We start from the raw sequence: 27,083 nt of genomic DNA on the forward strand, positions 1-27,083 counted from the left end.
GTGTATATATATATATATATATATATATTATTAGCCACATATGATGCCTCCTTTGACTAACTCTCATTTGCTCTGCTTACAAAGTGTTTTACAAACTAAGAATAAGACTCAGAGCAGTTTCAAGATGTGGCCCTCTGATAGCGCTGGGGAACTCCAGACTTCACACTTTCAAATTTTTGAGTGTATACTCTAGCTGTTAAAGCATAGAGGTCATAACGGCTTGTGCATAATACCCACTAAATTCTGCACCATCTAAGAGGTGTCACTTTTGCTGTCTTGCTTATCTACACTTGATGTTCTTGGCTCACTAACAATGTCCTTAGAAGACCAACAACACCAGTCCACCCTGCTGAAAAGACCAGCTTAGACCAGCATGCATTCAGGTAGTTGACAAAAAAGTTTCTTGTTAAAAATGGTTTATGCACATTTTAAGTTAAATATAAATGTAAACAAAACAAAATACGGGACAAACACTACCAGTCAAGTTTGGAATAATTGGAATAAGAATAATAATAAATTTTTTTGTGTTTTTGAAAAAAGTATTTTCTGCTCAACAAGGCTGCATTTATTTGGTCAAAAATACAGTAAAAACAGTAATATTGTTTAAAAATAACTTTTTCTGTTTTCAAAATGTACAAACACAGGAATAAATTGCATTTTAAAATATATTAAAAGCGAAAGTTATTATTTTAATTTGTTACAATATTTCACGATATAACTGTATTTTTGATCAAACAAATGCAAAAGAAATATGACCAATAGTGTACATTTTAGACACTTTAGGTACGTTTTTTTGCCATTTTAAATCAACACAGCCTTTTTGCAGTTTGCTTAATTAGTCCTGCAGTGTGACAAGTGAATTTATAAACATGCAAAAATTCTGTCTAGTCTCTCAGTTAATATGAGGCCATAAAACTGCATAATATAAAAAAGCATTTAAAAATCTATACAGCATGTCACACTCAAGACACTGTTGTCATTGCATGAACTTTGATGTCAACTTTCCATTTCAAAGCTAGTCAAGGGTGATTAATGTTGGTCTGAGTATAGCAAACATAGAAGGTGAAATTGGTCAACCAGCATAGTCTGTCTGGTGAAGCTGGTCAGCGGTGGTAATCTCGCTGGTTAAGCTATTTAGGAAGCCTATTGGGGATGCCAGCATCAACCAGACAGCATATGCTGGTCATGCTAGTGGTTTCAGCAGGGTGCTCTCTATTCTCTGAGATTCCCACCGTGTCTCTCTCTATCCCTCTCTATTCCTGGGAGCTCAGGAGCACTGCTCTGCCATCTGGCTCTCTGCGCCATGAGAAACGACTTCCTTCTCTCATCCACTCACTTCCATTCTCTCACACTTTTATACTATTGTGGTGGAGTATCTAACAGTGTCTGCTACATCCTGCATTAGCAATGGCTGGTGTATCTCTTCATTTTAAGTGGACAGTAAATCCATGAGATGTGCACTCTCGTTACACCGCTAATAATTGGATAATGCAGTCAGGGCCACAGAACTGCTTTGCCACCAACACTTTTTTTTGTCTCGATTGGTTGATCAATGGGTGCAGCCCAGTAAAGTGGACATTTTTCTGGCTAAGTGGATTGGAATTTGATTTAGAAACATGGCTGGCATTGAGCTATGCTAACATGTTGTTTCTGACACTAAAATATCCCAAATTTCTTAACGAGCATAGTTTTGTGTCCTATATTGACATTTCCCATTGAAACAGGATTTTTGGGTGAGATAAGTCTAAGTAATTGTTCCTTTTTCAATAAATAAATAAAAATAGGCTTCAGTTAAATACGATTTGCTAATCAGTGGCAGGTGGTTTTGGGGGAGGGCCGTTCTCATTCTAGAAAGCATTTGATTGGACAAAAATCTGTGTAGTGCGGGATGAGTCATCAATCCGTTTACTATAGGAAAAATCCTAAAAAATGTAAGTGTACACAAACTTCAAAAGTTTGGGTTTTTGAAAGAAGTCTCTTACACTCACCAAGGATGCATTTATTTGATAAAAAATATAGTAAAAACAGTAATATTGTGAAATAGTATTACAATTTAAAATGACTGTTTTCTGTTTTAATATATTTAGAAATGTAATTTATTCCTGTGATGGCAAAGCTGAATTTTCAGCATCATTACTCCAGTCTTCAGTGTCACATGATCCCAATTTATAATGTTACAAAGCATTTCTGTCACTTTTGATCAATTTTTATGCATCCATGCTAAATAAAACTTTTAATTTCTGAAAAACAAAACTTACTGACTTCAAACTTTTGAACAATAGTTTATATATCTTCTAAAAGTGTATTTTGTCAATGTCCAAGAGTACACTAGCATATAAATAAGAACACATGGACTAAAAGCCACAACTAATTTTGATTTAATGCAGTCTTTAAGCACATTATTCATATCTAGCCAGATCTAAATTAAAACGGAGCATCCCTGACATGTTGCTTTTCATCTAAACTCCTTGTTCTCTGCTTTTGTCTTTCTCCCTCACCCCGATTTCTATCCCCATTTTCTGACTGCTTTTGCTTTTGTTTGCTGTTCTCTCCCTATTTTTCATGTTACACTCCTTCTGATCATGCCACACAATCAACTCCTCCTTTATACGTCCCTCCTGTCTTTTTCTTTCCTTGCTTGGCTGGCTGTTACTGTAGAAGGAGGAGGCGGATGTCGAGGACTCAGGTACAGCTGTTTCCCCTGTCATGCATGCATCTGTGTGCATCTGTTTGTGTGGGTTCATGTATTTCTGTGCTCTCTGCACTCTTTGACTCTCTCTTGGTGCACTATTTTCACTGTACTTCATATATATATTTGTTTAATTGATTTTATTATTTCTATACAACTATCGTTCTATTCAGATGTGCATAATTATTATTTTTTTCTCCGATTTCCCTTCATTCTCTTTCTGTCAGAGCTCTGGTCAACAGATCCCCCTGGTGGTGGAGAGCTGCATTCGCTTCATCAACCTGCACGGTAAAACTGTTAATTGCAAGACAATCCCTTATTATAATTGCACTCTGTTATTTTTCCCCATTAAAAGGTTTTACAAATGAAATGAAATTAAACATAATACTTTTTAAAACATGTACATGAAATGAAGTACATTCACATACAATGATGACTTGTAGTCAAAAACAACATTTACTGTATGCACCTTTAATGCAGGTAGGATGAATGTAATGGACTGAGTAGTTATGTGCATGTGAATGTGATGTGTTTAAACAGGTCTGCATCATGAAGGCATTTTTAGAGTACCAGGATCACAGACTGAAGTCAATCATATAAGGGATGCCTTTGAAAGAGGTACAGTTATGTTCAAATTGATGAATACACGTGTATTAACATAAGAATGTAACAAGAAGTATAATGTACATTTGCAAATCAGCATATTAAAATGATTTCTGAAGGATCATGTGACACTGAAGACTGGAGTAATGGCTTCTGAAAATTCAGCTTTGCCATCGCAGGAATAAAGTATATTTTAAATATATTACAATAGAAAAGTTCATTTAAATTGTAATAATATTTCACAATATTACTGTTTTTACTGCATTTTTAATAAATGCAGCCTTGGTAAGTATAAGAGACTTCTTTCAAAAATATCTTACCAACCCCCAAATTTAAAATGGTTATTATCATAAAATATAAAAAAAATATATGAATCTTATTTGTATTTATTTACAAATATGCCTTTCTTTCAGTCTCTTGTCTGTTTTTTTTGGTTTTGCAGGAGAGGACCCGCTCACTGACAGCGAGAGTGACATTGATTCAGTGGCAGGGGTTCTGAAGCTCTATTTCAGAGGTCTGGAGAAACCTCTGTTCCCTGAGGAGAGCTTTTGCCAGCTCATGGAGTGTGTCCGTAAGATGCCTTTCATGTGTTCTCTCTGCTTCTGTGTGATTGTGTGCACATTCAGTCACCCATAAAAGTATTTTGACATTTAATTTGCATTAGATAACATATCAAACCTAGTGGCATCTGCAAGCAAATAATGCTAGAGCATTTCTCAGAACATTACGGCATTTGCAATGAATTTTAGCCAAATAGTCACAAGGTAATACCGTTCAAATGTATGTAGTCAAGAATTTTTTAATAAATTTAATGATTACTTTTACTCAATAATGACTCAAAAGTGACATTAAAGACATTTAGAATTTTATTAAAAAAAATCTATTTGAAATAAATGTTATTCTTTTGAACTTTATATTCATTAAAAACTTTTGAAAAATATTTGGTTTCTTTAAAAATATTAAGCAGCACAGCTGTTTTCAACATTGATAATAATAATAATAATAATGAATGTTTCTTGAGCACTAAATCAGCATATTTGAATGATTTCTGAAGGATCATGTGACACTGAAGGCTGGAAATTTCAGCTTTACCGTCACAAGGAATAAATTACATTTTGAAATACATTAAAATTGAAAACAGTTATTTTTAATTGTTAATAAATTTCACAGTATTTCTGTCTTTTACCGTATTTTTGATCAAATACATGCAGCCATAGTGAGCATAAGAGACCTCTTTCAAAAACATAAAAAAATCTTACTAAAATCTTACAGAAGTTTGACACCAAACTTCTGAATGGTAGTGTATATCACTTTAATACAGTTAATTTAATAAGTTACTATTTTTGAAAGTCTTGATTCCAGTGTGTTGACTAAATTAACTCTGTCTCTCTCAGAGATGGAAAACATGACAGAAAAAGTAGCGCAGATAAAGACAGTAGTCTCGTCCTTCCCCAGACCCGTCATCATAGTGATGCGGTATCTCTTCGACTTCCTTCATCAGTAAGTCTTGCTCTTTTTTTTTTAAAGGCTCTCGTAATCATTCCAAACCTGATTATGGTGTGCAGTGATACAGTGTGTAACCTGTTTTGTTTGTGTCTGTTCAGTGTCTCTCAGTACAGTGATGAGAACATGATGCAGCCGTATAACCTGGCCGTGTGCTTCGGGCCCAGTCTGCTCAGAGGGGTGGAGATGGGTGGTGATGAAGTGACACTGGCACCTCAGATCAATGACCTTGTTAAGACCATGATCATCCATCATGAGAACATTGTCCCGGGGCCGTCCGAACTCCCGGGCCCCATCTATGAGAAATGCATGACTCTAGAGCAGGAGTACTGGTGAGCCTTAAAGGGAGAGTTTAGCCAAAAATGTCCTTGCCTCATGTTGTTTCAAACACCTTTGCTTTTATTTTTGGGTGTCCTAAAAAAATCTTAATTTTTGAAGAATAGTTAAAGGAATAGTTCACCCAAAAATGAAAATTTGCTGAAAACTTACTCCCCTTCAGGCCATCTAAGAGTTTGCTTGTTTCTTCATCAGAACAGTTTTGGAGAAATTTAGCATCACTTACTCACCAATCAGTCCTCTGCAGTGAATGGGTGCCGTCGGAATGAGAGTCCAAACAGCTGATAAAAACATCACAATAATCCACACACCTCCAGTCCATATGAATTAACATCTTTTGAAGTGAAAAGTTGCGTGTTTGTAATAAATCCATCATTAACGTGTTTAACTTTAAACCATTGCTTCTGGCCAAAACACAAATTCATAATCAATAATAACACTTCCTCCAGTGAAAAAGGCCATCCTCTGTTGTCCTCTCACATCAAAATCAACCAATATATTTGTTTAGAACAAATATTATTATGTTTTGGATGACTTTTTCACTGGAGAAGGCAATGTTATGAATAGAGGACTAGTATTTTAGCCAGAAGCAACAGTTTGAAGTTAAAACACCTTAATGATGGATTTGTTTCTTACGATATGCAGCTTTTCACTTCACAAGACGTTAATTGATGGACTGGAGTCATGTGGATTATTGTGATATTTTTATCAGCTGTTTGGACTCTCATTCTGATGGCACCCATTCACTGCAGAGGATCCATTGGTGAGCAAGTGATGTAATGCTAAATTTCTCCAAATCTGTTTTGATGAATAAACTCATCTACATCGTGGATGGCCTGAAGGTGAGTACATTTTTCAGCATTTTCTTTCCTGCGAACTATTCTTTTGAGCAGTTCTTGCCAGAATTAGTCTAGTGGGTTTTCTTCCTTTTATGTAACTCCAACCTTTTTTTCCAGTGAACCCATCACAGAGGAGGGCGAGGGAGACGCTGAACATCTTCCCAGCGAAGATGGTAAGAAAACACATACATCATGCCAATTCATTTTTTGAAACCTTTGAAGTTTTAATTAATTGCTTATCTAAATGTGTCCATGTGTGTTCCATGTTGGGTTTTTGTGTCCTGTTGTTGCATTGTGGCCATTCCATGTTGGATTTTGGCATATGTGGCGTTTTTGTTGCCATGCTTTGTGTTGTGTGTTTGTATGTATGCATTGTATGTGCAGAGTGCGAGGCTGTGGCCATGTTTGATTATGTTGCACGTTCTGCAGCCGAGCTGTCATTCAAGCAGGGTGACCACCTCCTACTACACAGCAAGGCCTCTGCTGATTGGTGGAGAGGGGAAGCAGGAGGAGTGAAAGGCTTGATCCCCCATAAGTACATCAGTGTGGTAGAGGGGTGAGACCATAAACATAAACTTCACCATAAACTTTAACTACATGAGGTTCCTACAACTATTACATTGTTATTACTGTATAGTGTTCCTGTGGCTCAGTGGTAGAGCATTGCGTTAGCAGCGCAAAAGGTCATGGGTTCAATTCCCAGGGAACACACATACCGGTAAAAACAAAATGTATAGCCTGAATGCACTGTAAGTCGCTTTGGATAAAAGCATCTGCTAAATGCATAAATGTAATGTAGATGTATAGACAGCAACTCTTTGCTCCAATCAAATAGTGCTCCTTGACTGAGAGTTTGATGTTAACAGGTTGCTAAGCTAACTGCATAGTTTCCCAATACACTAACATTCAAAAACTTGGGGTCAGTAAGTTTAAAAGCTTTGCCATCACAGGAATAAATTACATTTTAAAATATGTTAAAATAAAGAAAACTGTTATGTTAAATAATATTTCACAATATTACAATTTTACTGTATTTTTGATAAAATAAATCGTTCAAAAACATTAAAAAAATCTTACCAACCATAAGCGTTTGAACAGTAGTGTAAGTATAAAAATACATAGCACACACAAACACTGGGTAAAATAATTTATTGCATTGAATTATTTTTAATCAATATTTTCAGTAATGAATCTTGCCTCTGTGGGCAACTCATTAGGTTTTGCAACAGAGCTAATGAGTATAATTTGCAGCTGTGATGATTAGTACACTAATTCTGCTTTTATATTACCATGTTAAAACATGATTGATAAGAAGCACAATAATTCATTTAGTTCTGTCATGAATAGACTTTTATTCAGAATAGATGCCATATTTAATTTGACACAGTCACAAACAAGACTGTCAGGGACAGAAACACAGTCCATTCAATATCTCATGCTGAAAATAAGGTCCAAGGTTACATGTGATGTTCATGTAGCTGGAGAGTCGACATCCAGGTATGCAAACATAATGGGCCCCATTCATGAAACGCAAGAAGAACAACAATGTTTAAATCCACTCTTACCTAAATTGTCACATTCAATTCACTGCAACCATTTATGTAAAAATGGATTTATGACTGACTTACACAGAAATTATGCTTGTGTTTTATGAATGAGACCCATTGAACAGACTGTAATTCCATTCCTCACATCCCTGTTTTTATTTGCGTCAAATCAAATATGGTGTCTACATTAACTTAAGTCTAGAAATCTATTGCAGAGACATGTGAATAAGGAAACACATAATAGCTTCTTAAACAACATCTTGGTAGCCATAACCTTACCACTAGCTTTGGTGACCTCATCTTGTTGTCTTCTCATTCTCAGGGCAGAGCGTAAAGAACGAGGGAAGAAGGAGGACAGCAGAGGGGGCAGCACAGGAAACCTATCAGAGGAACAGCAGCTGTCTGAACACAGCACCCGGTACATTCAGTCAGTCCGCTGATAATAATGCACCTTGCATGTTCATCACAGGCCCAGTGAGATCTTAACTGTACTGTGTCTGCTGTCATTCCCCAGTATGAGAGTGAACAGTGACAGCGCGTCGTTGCCTGGCCGGCAGAGGACAGGCAGTGGAGGCAGCAGTATAGGTGGAGGCAACAATGGTAGTGGAAGCCCCATCCGGAAGATCCTGCAGGTGCCCGAGGGACGATTCATCCTTCCTCCTCAGACTCCACCTCAGACAACTGCAGTTGCACGGCAGTTCTCAGGGTAGGAGAACAGAAGTTGTTTTGATAGTACCAGCTGCTTAAAGTCATGTGTATGAGAAATGTATAAGAGTGTATTTTCACCATTAAACCTCAATGAGCTTACAGAATTATTCTGGAGATGACAAAAACAGTGTTTATGCTAAAAAATTTTAAAGAAATTAATACTTTTATTTAGCAAGGATGCATTGATCAAAAGTTTCAGTAAAAGGTAAAGATTTTAAAATAATGCTGGGCTTCATAAAATAATCCTGAATAATCTTCATTTTTTTAATCCTGAAAAATGTACCTGTAAAAGTACATGTTTTCAACATTAGCAATAATAATAAATGTTTCCTGAGCAATAAATCAGCATATTAGAATGATTTCTGAAGGATCATGTGACACTGAAGACTGGAGTAAATAGAAAACAGTTATTTTAAATTATAATAATATTTGACACAATTTCAGTTTTTACTGTATTTTTAATCAAAAAGTACAAAAAAAGTCTGCACTCTAAAAACTCTGCACTGTAAGTCGCTTTGGATAAAAGCATCTGCTAAATGCATAAATTTAAATGTAAAAATTTTATGTTTAAAGCAGGGGATAAAAACTGTATCACAAATGTTTTAGCTATCTGCCTTGTTCAGTGTAACAGTTCACCGTTTCAGGAATTTCTGTTTCTGAGAAAACGTATAATAAAGTAAGTGCAGCCTTTTTGAGCATTAACTTCATTAAAGAACATCTTACCAACCACAATCTTTTGAACTGTAGTGAATATTGTTATAAGCAATTGAAAAATATTTATTTATTTATTTAGGTCATCATTCCCTTCTTTGTCTGTCTTTCTTTCTTTCTCTTCAGTCATCAGGAGCGCAGACACACTTTAGACACTCTGAGGCCAATAGGAGGACCAGCAGACAGACAGACAGTACATATCGACAAGGTCTGATTCTTTTACTGATATTTCCATTGAAGGAATAGTTTGCTAAAAAAGTAAAGTTCTGTATTCATTTACTAAGAATGAGGAGTCTTGAAGAACTCTTTCATATACAGTGAAAGCATACAAGTGAGCAAGGACCATCAAGCTTGACAAATAACAAAAAGAACCATAGAATAACCATAAAGCCCCAGAAAAATAGGCCGTATGACTCATGGTCTATATTCATGTTATTTCACCATATGATAGCTTTATGAGATGAACAGAACTGATGATGAACAGAATTTAAATCATTATTCATTGACAATCTTGTAGCTTTCAAACTTTATTTGTATATGTCAAATTAAGCACATCGGTCAATTACAAGACACATTCGGTATCATTGGCATCAAATCTGAACTGGCCATGCCATATTTGAATACACACTAGGGATTCCACACTTATGGACAATCTGGACATACACTAGGAAATTGCAAAATTATTTTTTCCAGGCTTGGGAAAGTCATGGAAATGTAATTAAAATCTTAACAGTTGTGGCAATTTATATAATGAATTTAAATTGTTCTGCATGAAGGCTTAGAAAGCCAAATTATCCACTGAACCATATTCAAATCTCAGGACTTTTTTTATTTCTTCGGCCACATTTCTACACTAATAAGTATAGTCATTTAAATAAGTCATAGTCAACCAGGAGACTGGGACCCACTAGGGGGCCTCAGCACAATTCCATGGGGGCAGCAAGATAGCTTAAAAAGATTTACAATAAGACAACATGTGCATTCATATAAGCTAAAACTCTAGATATAAACTAACATCATATTCTTTTATTTTATTTTGTATACCTCAACAACTGTCTTTTTTTTTAAGAAGCAGGGTTCCCAAAGTCTTGGCAAAACTTGGGTAAAAATGTGATTTCTAGACCTGGAAAAGTCATGGAAATTTCAATAATGAATATACATTGTTTTAGTTATTTCAAACTAATTACTATTTCATCAGGTAGAAATTGCTATTTGTTGTAAATTATAATAAAAAAAACTTTAAAAATCCCCCATGAACTACTGTAAAATTCAGTTTTTGAAACATCTGGAATTACAGAATTTAATTATTATTATTATTATTATTATTATTATTATTATTATTTAAAAATATATTTCCACTGTGTAAATAAAAAAACAAGCATTATAGTAGAAGTACCAGAAATATCTTACCGACATGCCTACATGGGGGAATATTATCTTGGACAATAAATTGAAGTTTATAAGTTTAATTACTAAAATAAGTTTAAATCCATGAATTCGAAGGGCTAGCACTCGCCAAACCCAAATGGATATCCTTATGTATTGATGAACAATTCTCTCTTTCTCACAGGAGGTCAGTCGCCAGATGAACACAGTGTTTAAGGAGCTGTTGTCCCGTCATCCTCCTCTGGAAGCCTCGGGTTCGAAACCTCCTCCTTCCTCTCCTCCCGCATCTGTCCCTTCGGTGCCCTCCGCTGCCGCTCGACCTCCGGTGAAGAAGGGAGGCTTCGGCCTGCGCAGCAGAGGTCTCTTCAAACCCCAAGACCAACAGGACTGAGGGAGATGAAGGGATGATAGACTAGTGAATCTAAGTATGGGTGTTGGGGGAACGGCAAACTCATCACAGATATGAATATATTTTTCCAGACATACAAGATATGGTTCTCTTTACGCCTTATTAACTAAAGTGTATTCAAAAAGGTTTCAGTTGACAGTGTCTACATATGGTTTTGTTTTGCGTAAGACCGTCATTGATCCTATTATTGGTTGTATTTGTGTTTTAGCTTTGACAACTGTTAATCTGGCCATCATTCAAGAATCTCCCACTTCCTATCTAATCATTCATCACAGTGATGTCCAATGTGTCTGATGTTTTTGACTGTAGTGTAGACTGTGTTCATTTGGAGAAACACAAGTATCTGCTGATGATGTATTATTCATAGAGTACCAGAAAACAAGTGTTGAGTCCCTCAAAGCACATAGATTCGGATGGACAAGTGAACTGTGGGAATGAAGTCCATGACAGACAGAGTCCACATTGTTATTTTAGATATAGACGTGTCACCCTGAATGTAGCAAGAGATTTATGAAGGCCAATGTTACTCTCAGAGCTTCATTATTGGAGAGATTATATTTTGTTTTTGTTTTTTAATGCTTTTTTATTGCTTTTTGATATTATGCATAGCTCAAAGAGTTCAAGGTACGACATGATGAATATTAAAATGCTCCAGTTTTCCTTTTTTAAAAGGCTCATTTAGGGATTATTTGCTATTTAATTTTTTTTTGCATTCAATTGCATTACTATTTTTACAATTATTTGCATTACAATGGATTATTCTTTAAAAAGCATTCTATCATAAAGGAACCAGCACACATGCATGCAAACACACTGACGCGGATGGTCTCGCGTGGGAACAGGTGGAGCGGCCAAATTAAGCACAGCTCTGTAGCCGATTTTACCCCTACAGCTCTATATTCTCTCTCACACATATGAAAACTGGAAAGACAACTGTGAAGACTAGTGCCACTCAGAGCAGCTCAGAAACTCCAACAGAGAAGCAGAGAACTGACTGGAGAAAAGATCAATCTGTGAAACAGCACATGTAGTCGCAGGAAGTACAATGGCACTCACTTCCTTTTAGCTGCACATTGGTGCCCCCGGTCACTGGTCTCCCTTGACTTCCACCCCATCACCCATGCATTCCCTTTAGCAGTGTGTGTCTCTGGTAGATCATGTCACCGTTGATGTGTGGATTACAATATTATCAAAATAAATTATATTGATTCTAAAATACTGTCGGCTTGCCAGATGTTTCATCATGCATAATAATTACTCTTGAAATGCCAGTTTCTTTGTATTTTGTTGGTATAACCAGTGTTATTTTATTATTATTTATATAGTAATGTATTTATTACTATTTTGAATTAGATTTTTTTTTTAAAGTATGGAAAAAAGAAAGCAGAGTATGGAAAAATATTTGCATTTCCAGACTTTTGCCACTATTTAGTTTTCTATAATAGGAAATTAATAATCTAATGAAAATAAATTTATCATACAAGAAGTGTGTTTTCATGGCAGCAGTTTAGTGATTGTCAAACACGACTGAATGAATTCAAGGTGCACTTTTTCATTATGTAAAAATGCAGGTTGTAGGCGTTTTGTGTTTCTTCTCACAATATTCTTAGCAACGTATTACAGATCCTCTAAAAGGATCTTTGCAAAAATAAAAAATATACAGACTTTCGTGTGCGCATGTGAAACCATTAAACTTGGCATATAGGACAATGCACACTGAGCCACTATTGTCGTTTTTTGGCCATCACAGAGTATGCGTTAAAGCAGACTTAAGGCCTTGAAATATGATGTACTGCCCTAAAGAGAGACACATTTTTAACACTTTTTTTACGGTACCAGCCTTTTTTATAGACCCTTAAACTTGGCAAATAGGACAATGCACACAGCTGTATTGTGCCATCAGCCCATTTCGTGTCATTGTTTCTCCGCCGCCACAGAGGATGCATTAAATTGGACATTAGGCCTTGGTATTAGAGGTACTAGCCTAAGGAAAGCCAAATTTTGAGCAAATAGATCTCTATTAATTCTTGTGCATCCAAGCTCTCATTTTCTTCATAGTAAGATTGCAGTGATGCACAAAGGAAATAGGTTATAGTATATATAAAACTAGAAATTGTAATGCGTAAGCACACAAAAAATTCCCATGCGCATGTCAATAGTTTCTTGAAGGCACAAAAAAGCAAAAGTTTTTTTTTAGGCGCCTTGGCAAATAGGACAATGCACACAGCCGTATTGGTCCATCAGCCCATTTCGTGTTGTTTCTCCGCCGCCACAGAGGACGCATTAAATTGGACATTAGGCCTTGATATCAGAGGTACTACCCTAAGAAACGCCAAACTTTGAGCAAATATATCTATTAATTCATGTGCATCTATGCTCTCATTTTCTTCATATAGTAAGATGGCAGTGACGCACAAAGGAAATAGGTAATAGTATATATAAAACTAGAAATTGTAATGCGTAAGCACACAAAAAATTCCCATGCGCATGTCAATAGTTTCTTGAAGGCACAAAAAAGCAAAAGTTTTTTTTTAGGCGCTCTGTATGTTGTCACTTCGAGAAAATCAATAAGTAAACCCCTGAGAAAATAAAAATATTTACAGATGACTTGTACTATATACCAAATATAAAGCTGAAAATCATGCTCTATGAACCATTTATGTTAAATATGGTCTGAAAAAGAGGTTTGGAAATTTGAGTCTGAAAAAGTATGGAATTTTGAGATGGAAAATGTGTGGGAACCCTGAATATGAGAAGATATGTAATAAAACTGGGGTAAGTGATAAATATCCCTGAAAATATACAAATACATTTTTAAGTGTCTGAATATTTTTGAAGCCCACTGCATGTTTCATAAAAAGTATAAATTAGTCATTGTTTTAAATATGAGATGATATGTGAGGAAACAGGCTGTGTGTGCCTGTCCAGTAACCTGATCAGTGGTGCCCTCTCCATTCCTCTCCCCAAAATAACTCTACGCTCAGCCTGCTAATTCTTGACTGGGTACAGACACTTCCACACACCAGACTATGGCAAAAAACACAAGGCAGAAAGAGTGAGGTCACACCTCCATACTGTAAGTCCCCTCCATGCCTTCTGCTGCACAGTTATAGTTTGATACAGGCCACATATTCATCTGTTAGATGTGGACGACGAGATTGGAGATTGGCAGTGTCTGGCAGATAGATCAAAATAGTTGCTATTGCTGAAGTTACTTTTTTGACCTGCACCAGGATTACTGTTTATTTTTGGACCAAGACTATTGAATCGGGTAAGTGATAAATATTAATAATTGGTAAATATTTTGCATTCATGGGTATTCCTAAATTGAATAATAAATATAATAATACACTCTTAATAAATATTTGGTAATAATAATAATCATCATATTTATTTACTATAAAAAAGAAATGCAATGTCTTTCAGTTCTTTCTGTGCATTGTTTTAATAACTAAATATTTTAGTGATTTTTTTCTTTTAAAAAATTGATTAAATATCAGATGTTGACATTTACCTCCATACAGTACTGATGAGTTCATCTCATCACTTCTCAGTTGTATTACAGTATGGCATATGAATAAAAATAGTGAGCAAGAGTTGCCAGGGTGTCTCATCTGATTCCAGTTGTATTTGTCACATGTTACTTGTAGTTTGTCATGTTAGTTCAGTGGTTCTCAACCAGGGGACCAGGACCCACTAGGGGCCTCAGCACACTTCCAAAGGGGCTCAAAAAAGATGGTTCAAAACAACTGAAAATAAGCAAAAATGGTAAAAAAAAAATAAAAATAAGCAAAATGTGTGCAGAAATCATTTTTTTCTTATTTAAATTCGCTCCCTTAACAACTGCCATTTTTATTTAAGAACCAGGTTCTCACAATCTCGGGCAACCTGGACATACTGTTTGAGGGAATTTTAAAACCTGGAAAAGTGGTGAAATTAAAAAAATTCTTAAGCCATTTTAATTTTTTATTATGAAATTATATTAAGCCCTCTCATATCATATATTATTGTATTGCTACAAATTGATATTTGTGAAAAGTAATTAAAAACACACTGTATTTACAAACTAGAAAAGTAATGTAAATGAATAAAAAAAAGTGTAAACCATGAAGAATATTCAGTTACTGGGCATATAAGATTGAATTATTTAAATGATTTTATTTCATTTTATTTATATCGCTACTCCAAGTTTCTGTGAATAAAAAGTTTGAAAATGTGCAGCTTTGTCATTATAGCAGAAGTATCAGGAATATCTTGGGGGGCCTTCAAATATCTTCTTTGACAATGGGGGCCTTGCAATCAAAAAGGTTGAGAACCACTGCTGTAGTTTGTCTACTGTTAACTAAACCATTTAACCCACAGATATGCTAAAAAACGAAACTGTTCATAGAAAAGACTAGGTACTGTGCTGTTTGGGTCTGCACTGATTTGGAGATGTGAATGAGAAATTGCACACAAACACAAACCGTGTGATCTGCTTTGCAGTCAATATGATGTCAGACGAGTATTTGGTGGAGTGTAATATTGATGATGAAGATGATGATGATGATGATGTGAAGAAGATCCACCCATCTCCGCCTCCTCTTCCACAGTTCTCCTCCACCCCGTCCCTCACTCAGGTTGAGATCAGGGATCCCTGTGGCATCAACAAACACTTGAAGGTGAGTGCAACGCTCACTTCTTATCCCAAGGATGGATATGTTTGCACATATGGGGGGTTATAAGTGAAATAAACATGACCAGCAATAAAATGGCACTAACTTCCTGTTCACTGTGACACCAGATAGAGTTTAGCGATGTTTTGGCAGAGCCCGTGTCCACACACAGCTACGACCGTGTGTGGGTGTACAGCGGCATCACCTTTGAGTCCATGCGGCTGTGGGGTTACCGCTGCCTGACAGCGCTGTGTGCGGTTCCCCTCTCCTGTCTCTGTGGCTGTCTCTTTGCCCTCCTGGCCTGTTTGCACATCTGGTAAGCTGTTATGGCAGTTATTTATGAAATATGTTACATAAAGGGAAAAAAAAGAGTAACATCACTGTCTCTTGCCATAGGTGTGTGATGCCCTGTATTCAGGTGTTTCATACCTGCCTGCCCTGTGTGAGGTCACTGTGGATGAGTGTGGTTAATATCTTCATCGCTCCATTCTGCACATCTGTGGCTCGTTGTTGCAGTGGCATATATGTGGTGTTCTCCAAAGAGTGAAGAAACACAGGAAGGAATTTGAGGAAGCTCGTCAAACTGCTTTTCTCTCAATTAAAAAAAAACAAACAAAACAAAACATGAATGCTTGGAATACCTGAATGGATTTTTTGTTATTTGAAGCTATGTTTAAATACCTATGAGACATTCAAAGAAGAGGATTACATGTTATTAAATAGATTTTTATTTAATAACCTTTTATATTTATTTTTAAACCATCTTAATGTAACAAATTCTGCATAGGTTTGTCTTATATACGAAATTACAATATAACCTTTTTGGTTACACTTTACTTGAAGGGGTGTGCATAAGACTGACATGACACCTTCATAATCATGACATGACACATGTCATGAATATGAAGGTTTTTTATGCATGTTTATGACAACTGTCATTAAGTGTCATTCGCTCAGTTATGTAATTTTTAATGCAAAGATGACATTGTTTGAGATGTCTTTGTTATGGGCATGTCAGTCTTATGCACACCCCTTCAAGTAAAGTGTTACCACCTTTTTTCATAGAATCTGTTGATATTAGTTTTTTTTCCTGGTGTTTGATATAATGAACTACTGTCATATGTATGTCTGCTTTGATGCCATGTCATACTGTACATGTATTTGATTAAAACAACCACTTAGCCTGCATCTTTGTACTCAAGATGTGAACTCTCTTATTTTATAATCAGTTTGATCAATATTTTTTTATCAGTATTTACACTTTTATATTTAATCAGTTATAATTTTTCTAATATCAAAACTACCAATAAATAGCCCCATTTAGTGGATCTCTAAAGAATATCACCCAACGCCTTAGACAAGTGTTTGTTTAACAGAAAACAACCGTGTTTATAGGTAAAGTAAATCTAATACTCTCATATAGAGATCCAATAATAATATTTATTAGTATTATAATATAATATTTATATTAGTATTTTAAGATCATATTATATTAGTATTATAAGATTATATTTGTAATGCATAGGCCCTATTTTATTATTGCGTCAAAACATAAATAATTTTTTACTATTGAAAAAAAAAAAAACTGGTAGGAGCGGGTCTCTAGCGTTTTCTTGATCAAAATCATGTCAAAATGACCTGAAGGCATTAAAAGGGTTTAAAGCCTCATTTTGTATTGGTAATAACAAAAACAACCCTGCTGAAGAAGCTTCTTGTGGCTTTTTACTGTAATCTGTCTTCCCATAATTCCACTACCCGGAAACAGCGCACAGTGTGATGAAGGGCGGAAGTATCGCGGGGGAATTCCTCGACATTCTGCACCTATCCGAGCTTTTCTGGACGTTTTTAGCTCATTTACTTTATCAAACTCAGTTTTAACTTTCCAGCTCGGTGAGGCTGAAGATGTTTGCCGACCTTATTGTCTGTGGTTGACTATAAACCGGGCCGTGTTTCCTTGGCGGAAGACCGACAGTCAGTGGATCTGTGTTAGCGCAGTTGGGTAAACATTGTGAACGGCTTTAAAAAGGTAGTAATTACTTACCTATTACATCCTCCGATATATTTATCACATAATTTATGTATGTCTAATGAATATGACTCGTGTTAGTCTGTGGTTTTGAATGTTTTAGTGTTTTAAATGCGCTGATGCTAGTCGTGTCGTTAGCTGAGTAACGTACGTCTGTCAGGAACCTGTAAACAAAACATTGGATCTTGCTTTTCAGGAGATGTGACAAGTTGTTTAAAATAAACTTGTCAATCAGTGTTTTTGAAGTGTGTGTTTGTTTTTAGAAGCAACACCACACTGAGAAACAGTAAACCGTTTTTTAAATGGGAAAAGGATCATGAAACTCTTTAGACTCTATAGTTTTTGTCAACTTAAATATGATTGGAGTGATTATTTCATTTGAACTGTAGCGTTGTTAAGGGCGGAAATCTTAATGAATCGCCCTATTTAGCCCGCAATTCATCCATTACAATTTTAAACTTAATGTGAGGGTTTAAAATAATATAATTAATAATATAGTATATAAACCAGCACTGAAAAGCCATAGAAATTAATAATATTGTTAAAATAAATAAATAAACTTTTGGGGAAAATATGTTGGTAATCGTTAACTAATCATCAACTAAAAATGAAAAATACTTCATACTTAAGAATTTATTAATCTTAGTTAATGTTAAATAAAAATAAAAAGTTGTATTTGTTGATATTATTTAAATGAACCTGAGCTGGCATTGGAGTAACAAATAACAGTTGTATTTTTATTAACTTTATTGATTGTATAATTGCTTAAATTTACAGTCATTCACGCTCAAGTGAGCAGTGTAATATTTTATTGTCCAAAACGGAGATGAAAATAACTTGGTGATCATTTTGAATGCAGAACAACTTTGCATAAATGTAATGGCACAAATGTAAATCCCAATAATAATAATAATAATAATAATAATAATAACAATAAATTCATTATGTGTATTTTTCAGCTTTTACTAATACATTATTAAAATCAAAAGTTGTATCTGTTAATATCATGTAATAAACCTGGGCTAACATAAACTAATATGAATAGTTGTATTTTTATTAACTGACAAAGATTAATAAATACTGTAATGGCACTTAATAAATGCTCATTGCTCGCTAAAAACTGATTCAATATCAACAATCAAGTTGCAACTGTAAAATTAATGGAGTTTCAGAGCTCCAGATGTTTATTATTGGCTGGTCTTCTCTCTCAGGATCATGGTCCAACCGCAGCTGTCAGGTGGTTGCACTCTGCAGTGGGAGCTGACTGGAGAGGAGACTGTAGGTGCCGAGGGTCAAGGGTCACTGATGGCCAATTCACAGGGGTCTATGAGGGTCCCTCCTGAATTAGCGGGAAATGAAGTGGTTAATAGACTCATAGCAGATAATCATCAGCTACGAGGTGAGACTTGAGAGATTGTCTATGCCAGACACATTGCCTATTGATAACGTAAAAATGCATAAACAACTCTAAACGTTCCACAGAGGCTCTAAAGCGAAGCAATGATGCCCTCAAAGAGAGATGTGAAGAGATGGAGGGGTGGCAGAGGAGGTCGAGAGAGGAGCGCGACTTCCTGAGCTGTAGATTTCGTGAGGCCAGAGCTTTAGTGCAGCGACTGGCACAGGAAAACCAGAGCCTGTTGGGACAGCTCAACCACTGTATCAGTCAAACAGGGAGTCCACGTGTCGGCATCTCTAAAGAGACTGGAAATCAAAGCCAGGACCAAGAGCTGAAGTGCACCAATGTCCTCATGGACTCACCAGAAGTAGGTTCTTTTGTGAAGCATTTGGAACTTGCAGGAAGTTGTTAGTTCATTGAATTAAAATGAACATCCCTTGTTTGTTTCATTGCACAGGTATTAAATGAAGCTGTACTGACAGACCGATCTGAAGGAGATGCTTACAGACACACAATGCCTCAAAGTTTGGTAATTTACCACTCTATATGTGAAATGTAACAATGAGTTTGTCTGTACAACAAGAGCTCTATCAGCATTAAGTGCTAATCTGCTTTGACTTCTTTTGGGTGTGGTGTGTTTTATCCTCCTCGTTTTTACTGTGTTAAAGTACTGTCCAAACGTAGCTAAAGATAAGGTCATCTTTACAAATCTCTTTACTCTTTAGCCTGCTGAGGGCTCTAATGAATTTCTGAAATTGCTGAAAAGCCACAAAGAGAAGCTGGAGGAAGGGATGAGGGTACTGAGGAGGAGGAATGAGGAGCTGGAGAAGGAGAAGGCAGAGTATGAGAAAGAGAGAGAAAATCTCCACACCACTGTGGAGCAGTTACGCTCCAAACTCACTCAGGTAGAGCATTTATTTTCCATTTGTTTATTGATACAATTAGACGTATCATATGGGTCCACAGATAACATGTCCAACACCTTTTCACTTGAATCATTTTTATTAATGTTTTAATTTAATCTTTAGGCTTTTTTGGAGTGAATTCAACAGTGTAATAGTTGCTCAACTAAAACAAGGTCATACTAACTGCATTTATAATAATTATACAAAATTATTGTTTAGATCAGTTCTAACTGATATACAGTAGTGTTCAAATGTTTGGGGTTGGTAAGATTTATTTGTTTTGAAAGATGTCTCATGTTCACCAAGGCTGTATTTATTTAGTCGAAAATACTGTAAAACAGTAATATTATTACGGTTTCAAAATAACTCTTTTCTATGTGAATATATTTTAAAATGTAATTTATGACTGTGATGGCAAAGTTGACTTTTCAGCAGCCATTACTCCAGTCTTCAGTGTCACATGATCCTTCAGAAATCATTCTGATATGCTGATTTGCTGCTCAAGAAACATTTCTTAATGTTATCAACATTTGTGATGCTTTTTCTGGAAACTGATACATTTTTTTAAAGGATTCTTTAAATAGAAATGTCAAATCAACAGCATTTATATGAAATAGTAATCTTTTATAACATTATTAATGTTTTTAATGTCACTTTTGATCAATTTAATGCATCCCTGCTGAAAAAAAAAATCTTGCTGACCTCAAACTTTTGAATGGGTCTATAACACATCACACCACAGGACACTATTGTTACTGGTGTTCTTACAAAAAGTTAAATAGCTAATGCTGTTTAGATTTTATTACACTTTGGTTGAGCTTAGGAGGTAATTCACTTCTGTTAATTGATTAATCCTTTCTTTATTAGAATGTTGGTGTTACTGAAGAGTCAGTTCAGCAGACATGTGCTCTCACCGTTCCTGCAGAAAGGTAGTCTCAGATGTTCAGTTTACACTTCTCTTTCTCCCTGCAGGCTGTAAAGAGCTGACAGTGATCCTCCCTCAACACTGCATGCTTGGTTTCTATTGTAAAAAATCTCAAAGTGCTTCGGCTTCCTCTCTATTAATGTGAATGGTTTGGAATCTCTCTTTTCTGTCTTCTGTCTTTATCTATGTGTCTGCTTAGCTCTCACTTGGCTAAACTAACTGAGCAGCTTCAGGCTACACAAGGCAGGTGAGGGGAACTATATCTCTCTGTGTGTGTGCTCGAGTGTCCATCCCCCAATTGGTGTTCCCAGAACACGGTGTCTGTGACTGGAATAAGACAGATGCACTGTTTTGACATTTGATATTTCAAATTTAGACTACTGTTCAGAAGTTTAAATAAAGAAATGAATACTTTTATTAATCAAGGACCAATTAAATTGTTTAAAAGTGACAGTAGAGACATTTATGATATTACAGAAGATTTTATATGAACTTTCTATAAATTAACTTAAAATTTTGAGAAAACATTAGCAGCACAACTGTTCATTCATGTGACACTGGAGACTGGAGTAATGGCTGCTGAAAATGTAGCTTTGCCATCACAGAAATATATTTAAAACTATATTCAAATCGAGAAGAGTATTTAAAATTTCACAATATTGCTGTTTTTACTGTGTTTTTGATCAAATAAATGCAGCCTTGTTGACCATAAGAGACCTCTTTGAAAACATTAAAAAAATCTTACCAATCCCAAACTTTTGAACAGTAGTGTATAATTATTTTTGTATTCATATAATTTAGAAATAAGGAATTTGTAATGAATAATAAGTATTTATTTTGTTATTTATTTATTGGCATATATATATTTTTTTACTGGAGTTATAATGAATATAGTAAATATAGCAAACAAGTGCCTAGCACACATAAAGAGCTTGTTGTCTGTTTCTCAAATGTAAGAAAATGGCCAGAATTTGCATCTAGGCAAGTATTTTAAAGAAGATAAAATATAAGAGAGTTTGATTTGTTTAACATTTTGGTCATTACATATTCCCCGCACTTCCATTTTTTATTTTTTATTTTGATGACCTTACTGAAATGTAGAAAATACTTATAATAAGGAATCAATTGGTGTCCAAACTGGTAGTGCATTTGGTGGTGAACTGCAGTAAGGTGGACGGTTAATTCTGTTTCTGTCTTTGCTGTGATGTAGGTACAGGGAGCTCCAGGAGAAGCTGGACTGCCTTCAGAAGAACTCTGTGCAGAGGGACAGAACTGAGGCTCTACTCAAACAGAAAGAGAAGGACTTTATTCAGGTACATAAACCTATGATTCAGTAGGCAAATGCCACTTCTTTCTATGCTGAGCTGTGGCAGTATTCGCAGCAGTCTGGGATGAGTAATCATCATCTTTGTGTTTGTAGCTGACAAAGGATAGTGAAGCTCTGAGAGCTCAGGTCACGTCCCTACTCGGTGAGTTGAATGAACGACAAAACTGGCTGGAGAAAAGTGAAGCAGAGAGACAAATTTTAGAGGATAAGTGAGTGAACCTCTTAGTCCTTGTGTATGTGTTTGTGAATGAGAATCAGCAGCTATGTGTACGAGACCTGTTTGATCCCTCAGGTTGTGCAAGAAGACCGAACGCCTGCAGATTTTAGAGAGAGATATGGAGCAACAGAAGAAGCAGCACAGTGTGACAGTGGACAATCTTTTACTGCAGACACAGAACCTAGAAACTGCACTGAAGAACGAGAGGCTAGTCATAGTGGAGGAGAGGTGAGTTTAGCTGGTTGGAGAGCCCTGTAACAAACGCAGCTTCCTTTTTTCTCATTGTTGTATCAGTAACCCACAATTCCTCTTGCTCTTCCTCATCTAGGAGGAAGCTGGCCCAACTCCAGCATGCATACACATGTCTGTTTCAGGATTACGATAAAAAACTTAAAAGTGAAAAGCAAGCCAATCAGAGGGTAGGTATCTGCTGTTTGTATTTTTTATTTTTTTTTGGTTATTAAAACAGAATTTTCAGCATTTCCATGTGTGGATCAATGATAATCACACAACTGTCCAAATATCATATTAAAGAAAAATAAGACTCTATAGTTCTTCAAGCAAAAATAAAATTAGCACAGTTGTTTATTAATATTTGATAAGGTAACGCTAAAGCAAAGTCATGTGATGATGTATTATTTTTGTATTATCTGTTTACTACGAGTATAGTATATTTTTGTAATTTTGCTATCATAGTTTTAATAAAAAAATGTTTTTGTTTTTTTAATATTTAGCTTTTTTATTTCAGTTTTATTAATTATAGTACTTGAACTTATTTAATTTCAGTTAGTTGACGGCAACATTTTTTAAATTTTCATATAAGTTTTTCATCAATATTTATATTTTATTTTAGCTTTTTCAGTTATCGAAAGCAATTTGTAATAGTTTTAGTTTTAGTTAACAGTAACACTGATATGGTGCAACCAACATACAAAAAAAAACATAAAATAGTAAATTTATATCAGTAAAACCCATGCGGACACTTGGAATTGTGTGTGAAAGTCAATAAGCCTAAATAAACATTTATTAATAATCCATGATATTTCTAATAAATACTTTTTTTTTTAATTCTCCTTGAATTTTTTTTTTTAGATATAAAATGTTTTAAACTAGATTTTTTAAAACTAGATTTTAGAAGATTTTTTCCTTTTCTTTATGGTGGACACCCTTATTAGTTATAGACCCAAGTCTTAATTTAAATGCTACAAAACTAGAAAACTGTGACTGTTTGAGGGTTGTGGTAAGCACTTTTGAAAATAGGTCAGTGCATGGTTCGCACTGAAAATTTGTTAACGGAAAGCGTACATGTGGTAATTTCCATTTCAGAGTGGAGAGGCAGACACTCTAGCTAACAGGTTAGCAGAGGCTGAGAAAGCTCTGGCCCTGAAACAGGATCTCATCGATAAACTCAAGGAGGAAACGGAGCAGCTGAGAGCTACATTAGAGACTATACCGGTGCTGAACGCTCAGGTAAAAATAAGACCTGCACAGTCATGTTACAGAGCTCTGCATTCAAATAATTACTTACTCTGCCTTAGCCTGTTATAAATACTCGTTTTACATACATGCTGCATATAATAACACAAACACAATCACACATTTTATTTTTGCAGGCAGAGATCTATAAGATGGACTTCCTGGCTGAGAGGGAAGCCAGAGAGAAACTCAATCAAAAGAAGGAAGAGTTGCAGGAGGGGCTGAGTAAGGCATTAGTCGAGATAGACAGACTCAAGCAAGAAGGAACTTCACGGTACGAAAAGAGATGGACAGAGTGACTACTATATCATATATGTTATTGAATGTTATTAGTGTTTTTATTTATTTATTTATTGGTATCCATCATATTGTATGTTCAATTGCTAATTTCCTTTATTTTTACATTTAGATGACCTGTCCTATCATATAATGTTACTTATTAAATTATTATTGTTTTTAAGGATTAACTAATAGGGGTGTTACAGATCATAGTTGTTCCATGATCTGTATGGAACAGACCCCACGGTTCAGCATGTGACTCGTGGATTAATTGCAAAGTGAAAAAGCGAAAGTTTATGTTTATGTCTTGCCAAACATTCAAACGATTTTAAAACATTCAAGTGCAAGAAGGTGCAAAAGAGAACTCAGTTTGAAATTCAAGCACCAAATTCTCTCATGTCGTCTTGTGCTTGAACAGACACACACAAAATTATCCTTGTAAACACAGTCGGTTATGGCGTAGGTGACCATAAACAGTTGAGAAGGAAAATCGGATGTGTAACATTATATTGGATCCTTACATTTGGTCTTAAAGTGACAGGAGCCTAATTTACCTGCTGCTGTCTATCATTAATGTTAATCAAACAACAAAATAAAAAGAGAACCCCCCCCCACTCTTTACTTAATCACTTAGTAGATTTAACAAAGATTCATCTGTATTTAATTTATACAGTGAAGACTGAAATGTTATTTTACATTTGAATCTGAATTAGTACTGTCAATCGATTAAAAAATTGTAGCTAATTTATGACGTATTTTTTCTGAAATTAATCATGATTAATCCCACCTAACATTAAAGTTTTTAAGTATACTTTTATATTGCAATAATTTCACATTCAAACTTCAAGTTAATGTAGAAACAACTTGCTAAAGACAGTATATTTTTAATATTTAATGGCATATTTTTTTATGACTAAAGGCGAGTATCACTGATACCAATACTACTGATGTCTCTATGAAATTGTTTTATTTTTCCTAATATTTAACCATTGACTGTAGCCATTCAACATTACAGTATAATTGAGAGCTATCAATTACTTTAAAAAATAACAACAACAAATTTAAGTGAACTTAAAACGATCTTCACATAAACCCATTATACTAAATGTCATATTTAGCTACCCGTGCCCTTCAGCAAGTAGGAAATATACAGATTGAATAAAGTTATCAAACATTAAGTTCTAAATTAAATAATGATGAGTCCTTAAAGCTACAAAAGTTATTGAATTCTTCATTTTCTTTTGTTCCTTGATTAACAGACATCACAGCAGCTGGGTTGCTGATCTGACACACATCGCTGCCGCGGATCTTGCACACATCGTATTTTCTCATAGCTCTTAAAGTCTCTACTAATGAGCTGACGATTTGAATCAGGATAATTAGATAACTATTATCTTTAGCAGATTAGCATTTAAACAGCATTTAAAATAATGGATTTAAAAATATATATTTTTTTATTTAAACCAAAAAGTATCTAATTTTTTTTATTATTATCATATTCATATTAGAAATGTCAACGGAAAATTTTAGTTGAAATAATTAGATGATATGCCAATTAATTGATCAAATTCAATTGAAATTAATCACAGATATGAATCTTCATTTATAAAAACCTCCAAATGTCCAAGAATTACATGTGAATGTTGTTTGCTCAGTGCTCGCATTGAGGAGATGCAACAACGACACTTGGAGGACTACAGGCCTCGTCCACACCCGCCTCCTCCAGCCGGTAAAACACCTCATTCAGAGTCTGCATGAACTAATACACACGCACGCACACACTTTCCTTCGTTTTTAATATAATTGTTGTTAGTTTCACTGACTACATGGCAAATGCAAGAATTTTGTCTTATAGTCCATTATATTAATCTTCACCTGAACATGTTTTGCATCAATTTCTGCTTTTGAAGCACCTTTCGCAGGAGCAGCCATGTTCAACCCAGCCCAACCTCCATCTGCACGCAGAAGAGATGATGATCAAGACGAGCTACCTGATTACCGCTGTCCCAAATGTATGTACAAGGCACCAGACATGGACACACTGCAGATTCATGTCATGGACTGTATCCAGTGAGAGATGTTCAGGTGTTCTCTTGACACCTGAGTGAACTATAACAACAAAATAAAAAAACTAAATACCAGAAGAGAAAATCGAAAACATGACAGAGACAAGAACACAAGACGTATCTAAGTACTTTGAACATTTAATCCTGCTGCAGATTGACTTGAAGTAGACAGATTGCAGATGTTTAGCAGATGTTTTTATCATGTGGCTATAGAGCAGACACCATGTTTCTGTACACTAGTGTGTGTATCTCTTTACAAAAAAAGCTCATCTGTACTGCCTTTCTGTGACAGCATAGTGTAATGTACTGCACGTGTGAATGTTTGTGTCTGCTTTGTCTGCACACATCTGACAGTGACAATGTTTCCTTTATTCCTGTGGTATTTGTTTCTCTGGATGTACGCACTCTTGAGGATTCATGCCCGCCTGTATTAATATTGTGTTTTATCTGCCAAAGTGAATATGGAAAAAAAAAAAAAAAAACACCTTTGTACAGACTGTTATAGAAAGATTTAATGAAATAAAAGGTATGAATATGAATACTTTTTTTTCTTTTGGCAAGCACATACTGTGTGTGCTGCAGAAGACTTTGTGTACTTTCAAATCGTGTACATTTATGAGACACTCTGCCAAAAGAAGGAAGAGTTGCAGGATTAGCTGAATAAGGCACTATTCAAGATTTTATAAAAATAATAATTGTTATATTATTATAACTAATAGAGATGTTTTATTTTCATTGCTTTTGGTCAATTTTGGATATTTAACTACACAAGATAGTTTTTTTTAAATAACTTAAAATATTAACTGTAATCTTTAGCAAATCTCAAAATATCCATTTTATTCATTTTTTTATTTAGACCAAATTTCAATTTTTATTATAATATTATTAGCACTGTCAATTAAAAATTCCAGTTGAATTATGATTCGCTGATTAATTGATCAAATGAAATCCTATTTAATTGCATACTAATATTTGCAAATAAAATCCTATCACTGCAATAGTTCAAAATGGCAAACCAAGTGAAATTTACTTTGTGTTAATTTGCACAAGCAGAACATTTCACAAAAGTCTGAGTTTTAA

The 27,083-nt window shown here is 35.2% G+C and overlaps 3 protein-coding genes across 10 annotated transcripts in view; all 3 read left to right on the forward strand.

The window, feature by feature from the left end:
* Window positions 1-11,476, forward strand: part of LOC107657026 (SLIT-ROBO Rho GTPase-activating protein 3-like) — a 32,206-nt gene extending 20,730 nt beyond the window's left edge. For 4 of the 6 annotated variants that reach the window (XM_016445015.1, XM_016445012.1, XM_016445014.1 and 1 more), the window contains 11 exons: window positions 2,917-2,977; window positions 3,230-3,307; window positions 3,735-3,863; window positions 4,687-4,792; window positions 4,897-5,127; window positions 6,088-6,143; window positions 6,355-6,526; window positions 7,840-7,935; window positions 8,032-8,223; window positions 9,063-9,144; window positions 10,507-11,476. In XM_016445015.1, the coding sequence (XP_016300501.1) occupies window positions 2,917-2,977; window positions 3,230-3,307; window positions 3,735-3,863; window positions 4,687-4,792; window positions 4,897-5,127; window positions 6,088-6,143; window positions 6,355-6,526; window positions 7,840-7,935; window positions 8,032-8,223; window positions 9,063-9,144; window positions 10,507-10,713 (1,410 nt within the window). In that variant the 3' untranslated portion in view covers window positions 10,714-11,476. Of the gene's footprint in view, window positions 1-2,658; window positions 2,687-2,916; window positions 2,978-3,229; window positions 3,308-3,734; window positions 3,864-4,686; window positions 4,793-4,896; window positions 5,128-6,087; window positions 6,144-6,354; window positions 6,527-7,839; window positions 7,936-8,031; window positions 8,224-9,062; window positions 9,145-10,506 lie in introns of all 6 variants that reach the window. The other 2 variants (XM_016445017.1, XM_016445016.1) reach the window with 2 other exon arrangements.
* A 2,273-nt stretch (window positions 11,477-13,749) lies between these two features.
* On the forward strand, window positions 13,750-15,988 carry LOC107657001 (caveolin-2-like). The gene is made up of 4 exons (XM_016444973.1): window positions 13,750-14,002; window positions 15,217-15,392; window positions 15,515-15,702; window positions 15,783-15,988. The coding sequence occupies exons 2-4, from the start codon at window positions 15,222-15,224 to the stop codon at window positions 15,931-15,933; spliced, it is 510 nt and encodes a 169-aa protein (XP_016300459.1). The 5' UTR covers window positions 13,750-14,002; window positions 15,217-15,221; the 3' UTR covers window positions 15,934-15,988.
* A 1,115-nt stretch (window positions 15,989-17,103) lies between these two features.
* LOC107657029 (NF-kappa-B essential modulator-like) lies at window positions 17,104-26,258 on the forward strand. Of its 3 annotated transcripts, XM_016445019.1 has the most exons (15): window positions 17,116-17,412; window positions 18,624-18,811; window positions 18,895-19,175; window positions 19,266-19,337; window positions 19,534-19,713; window positions 20,581-20,642; window positions 20,838-20,885; window positions 21,849-21,951; window positions 22,059-22,174; window positions 22,258-22,410; window positions 22,511-22,601; window positions 23,509-23,652; window positions 23,796-23,932; window positions 25,593-25,666; window positions 25,848-26,258. In XM_016445019.1, the coding sequence occupies exons 2-15, from the start codon at window positions 18,628-18,630 to the stop codon at window positions 26,009-26,011; spliced, it is 1,809 nt and encodes a 602-aa protein (XP_016300505.1). In that variant the 5' UTR covers window positions 17,116-17,412; window positions 18,624-18,627; the 3' UTR covers window positions 26,012-26,258. The 3 variants fall into 3 exon arrangements, with proteins under 3 accessions (XP_016300507.1, XP_016300505.1, XP_016300506.1); XM_016445021.1 differs by lacking the exons at window positions 25,593-25,666; window positions 25,848-26,258 and adding an exon at window positions 25,197-25,293 and having other exon boundaries at window positions 17,104-17,412; XM_016445020.1 differs by lacking the exon at window positions 20,838-20,885 and having other exon boundaries at window positions 17,118-17,412.
* The last annotated feature ends 825 nt before the right edge of the window (window positions 26,259-27,083 follow it).

The sequence above is a fragment of the Sinocyclocheilus anshuiensis genome, unplaced genomic scaffold (assembly GCF_001515605.1).
Source record: "Sinocyclocheilus anshuiensis isolate Anshui unplaced genomic scaffold, SAMN03320099.WGS_v1.1 scaffold1453, whole genome shotgun sequence".
In the NCBI taxonomy this organism is placed as follows: domain Eukaryota; kingdom Metazoa; phylum Chordata; class Actinopteri; order Cypriniformes; family Cyprinidae; genus Sinocyclocheilus; species Sinocyclocheilus anshuiensis.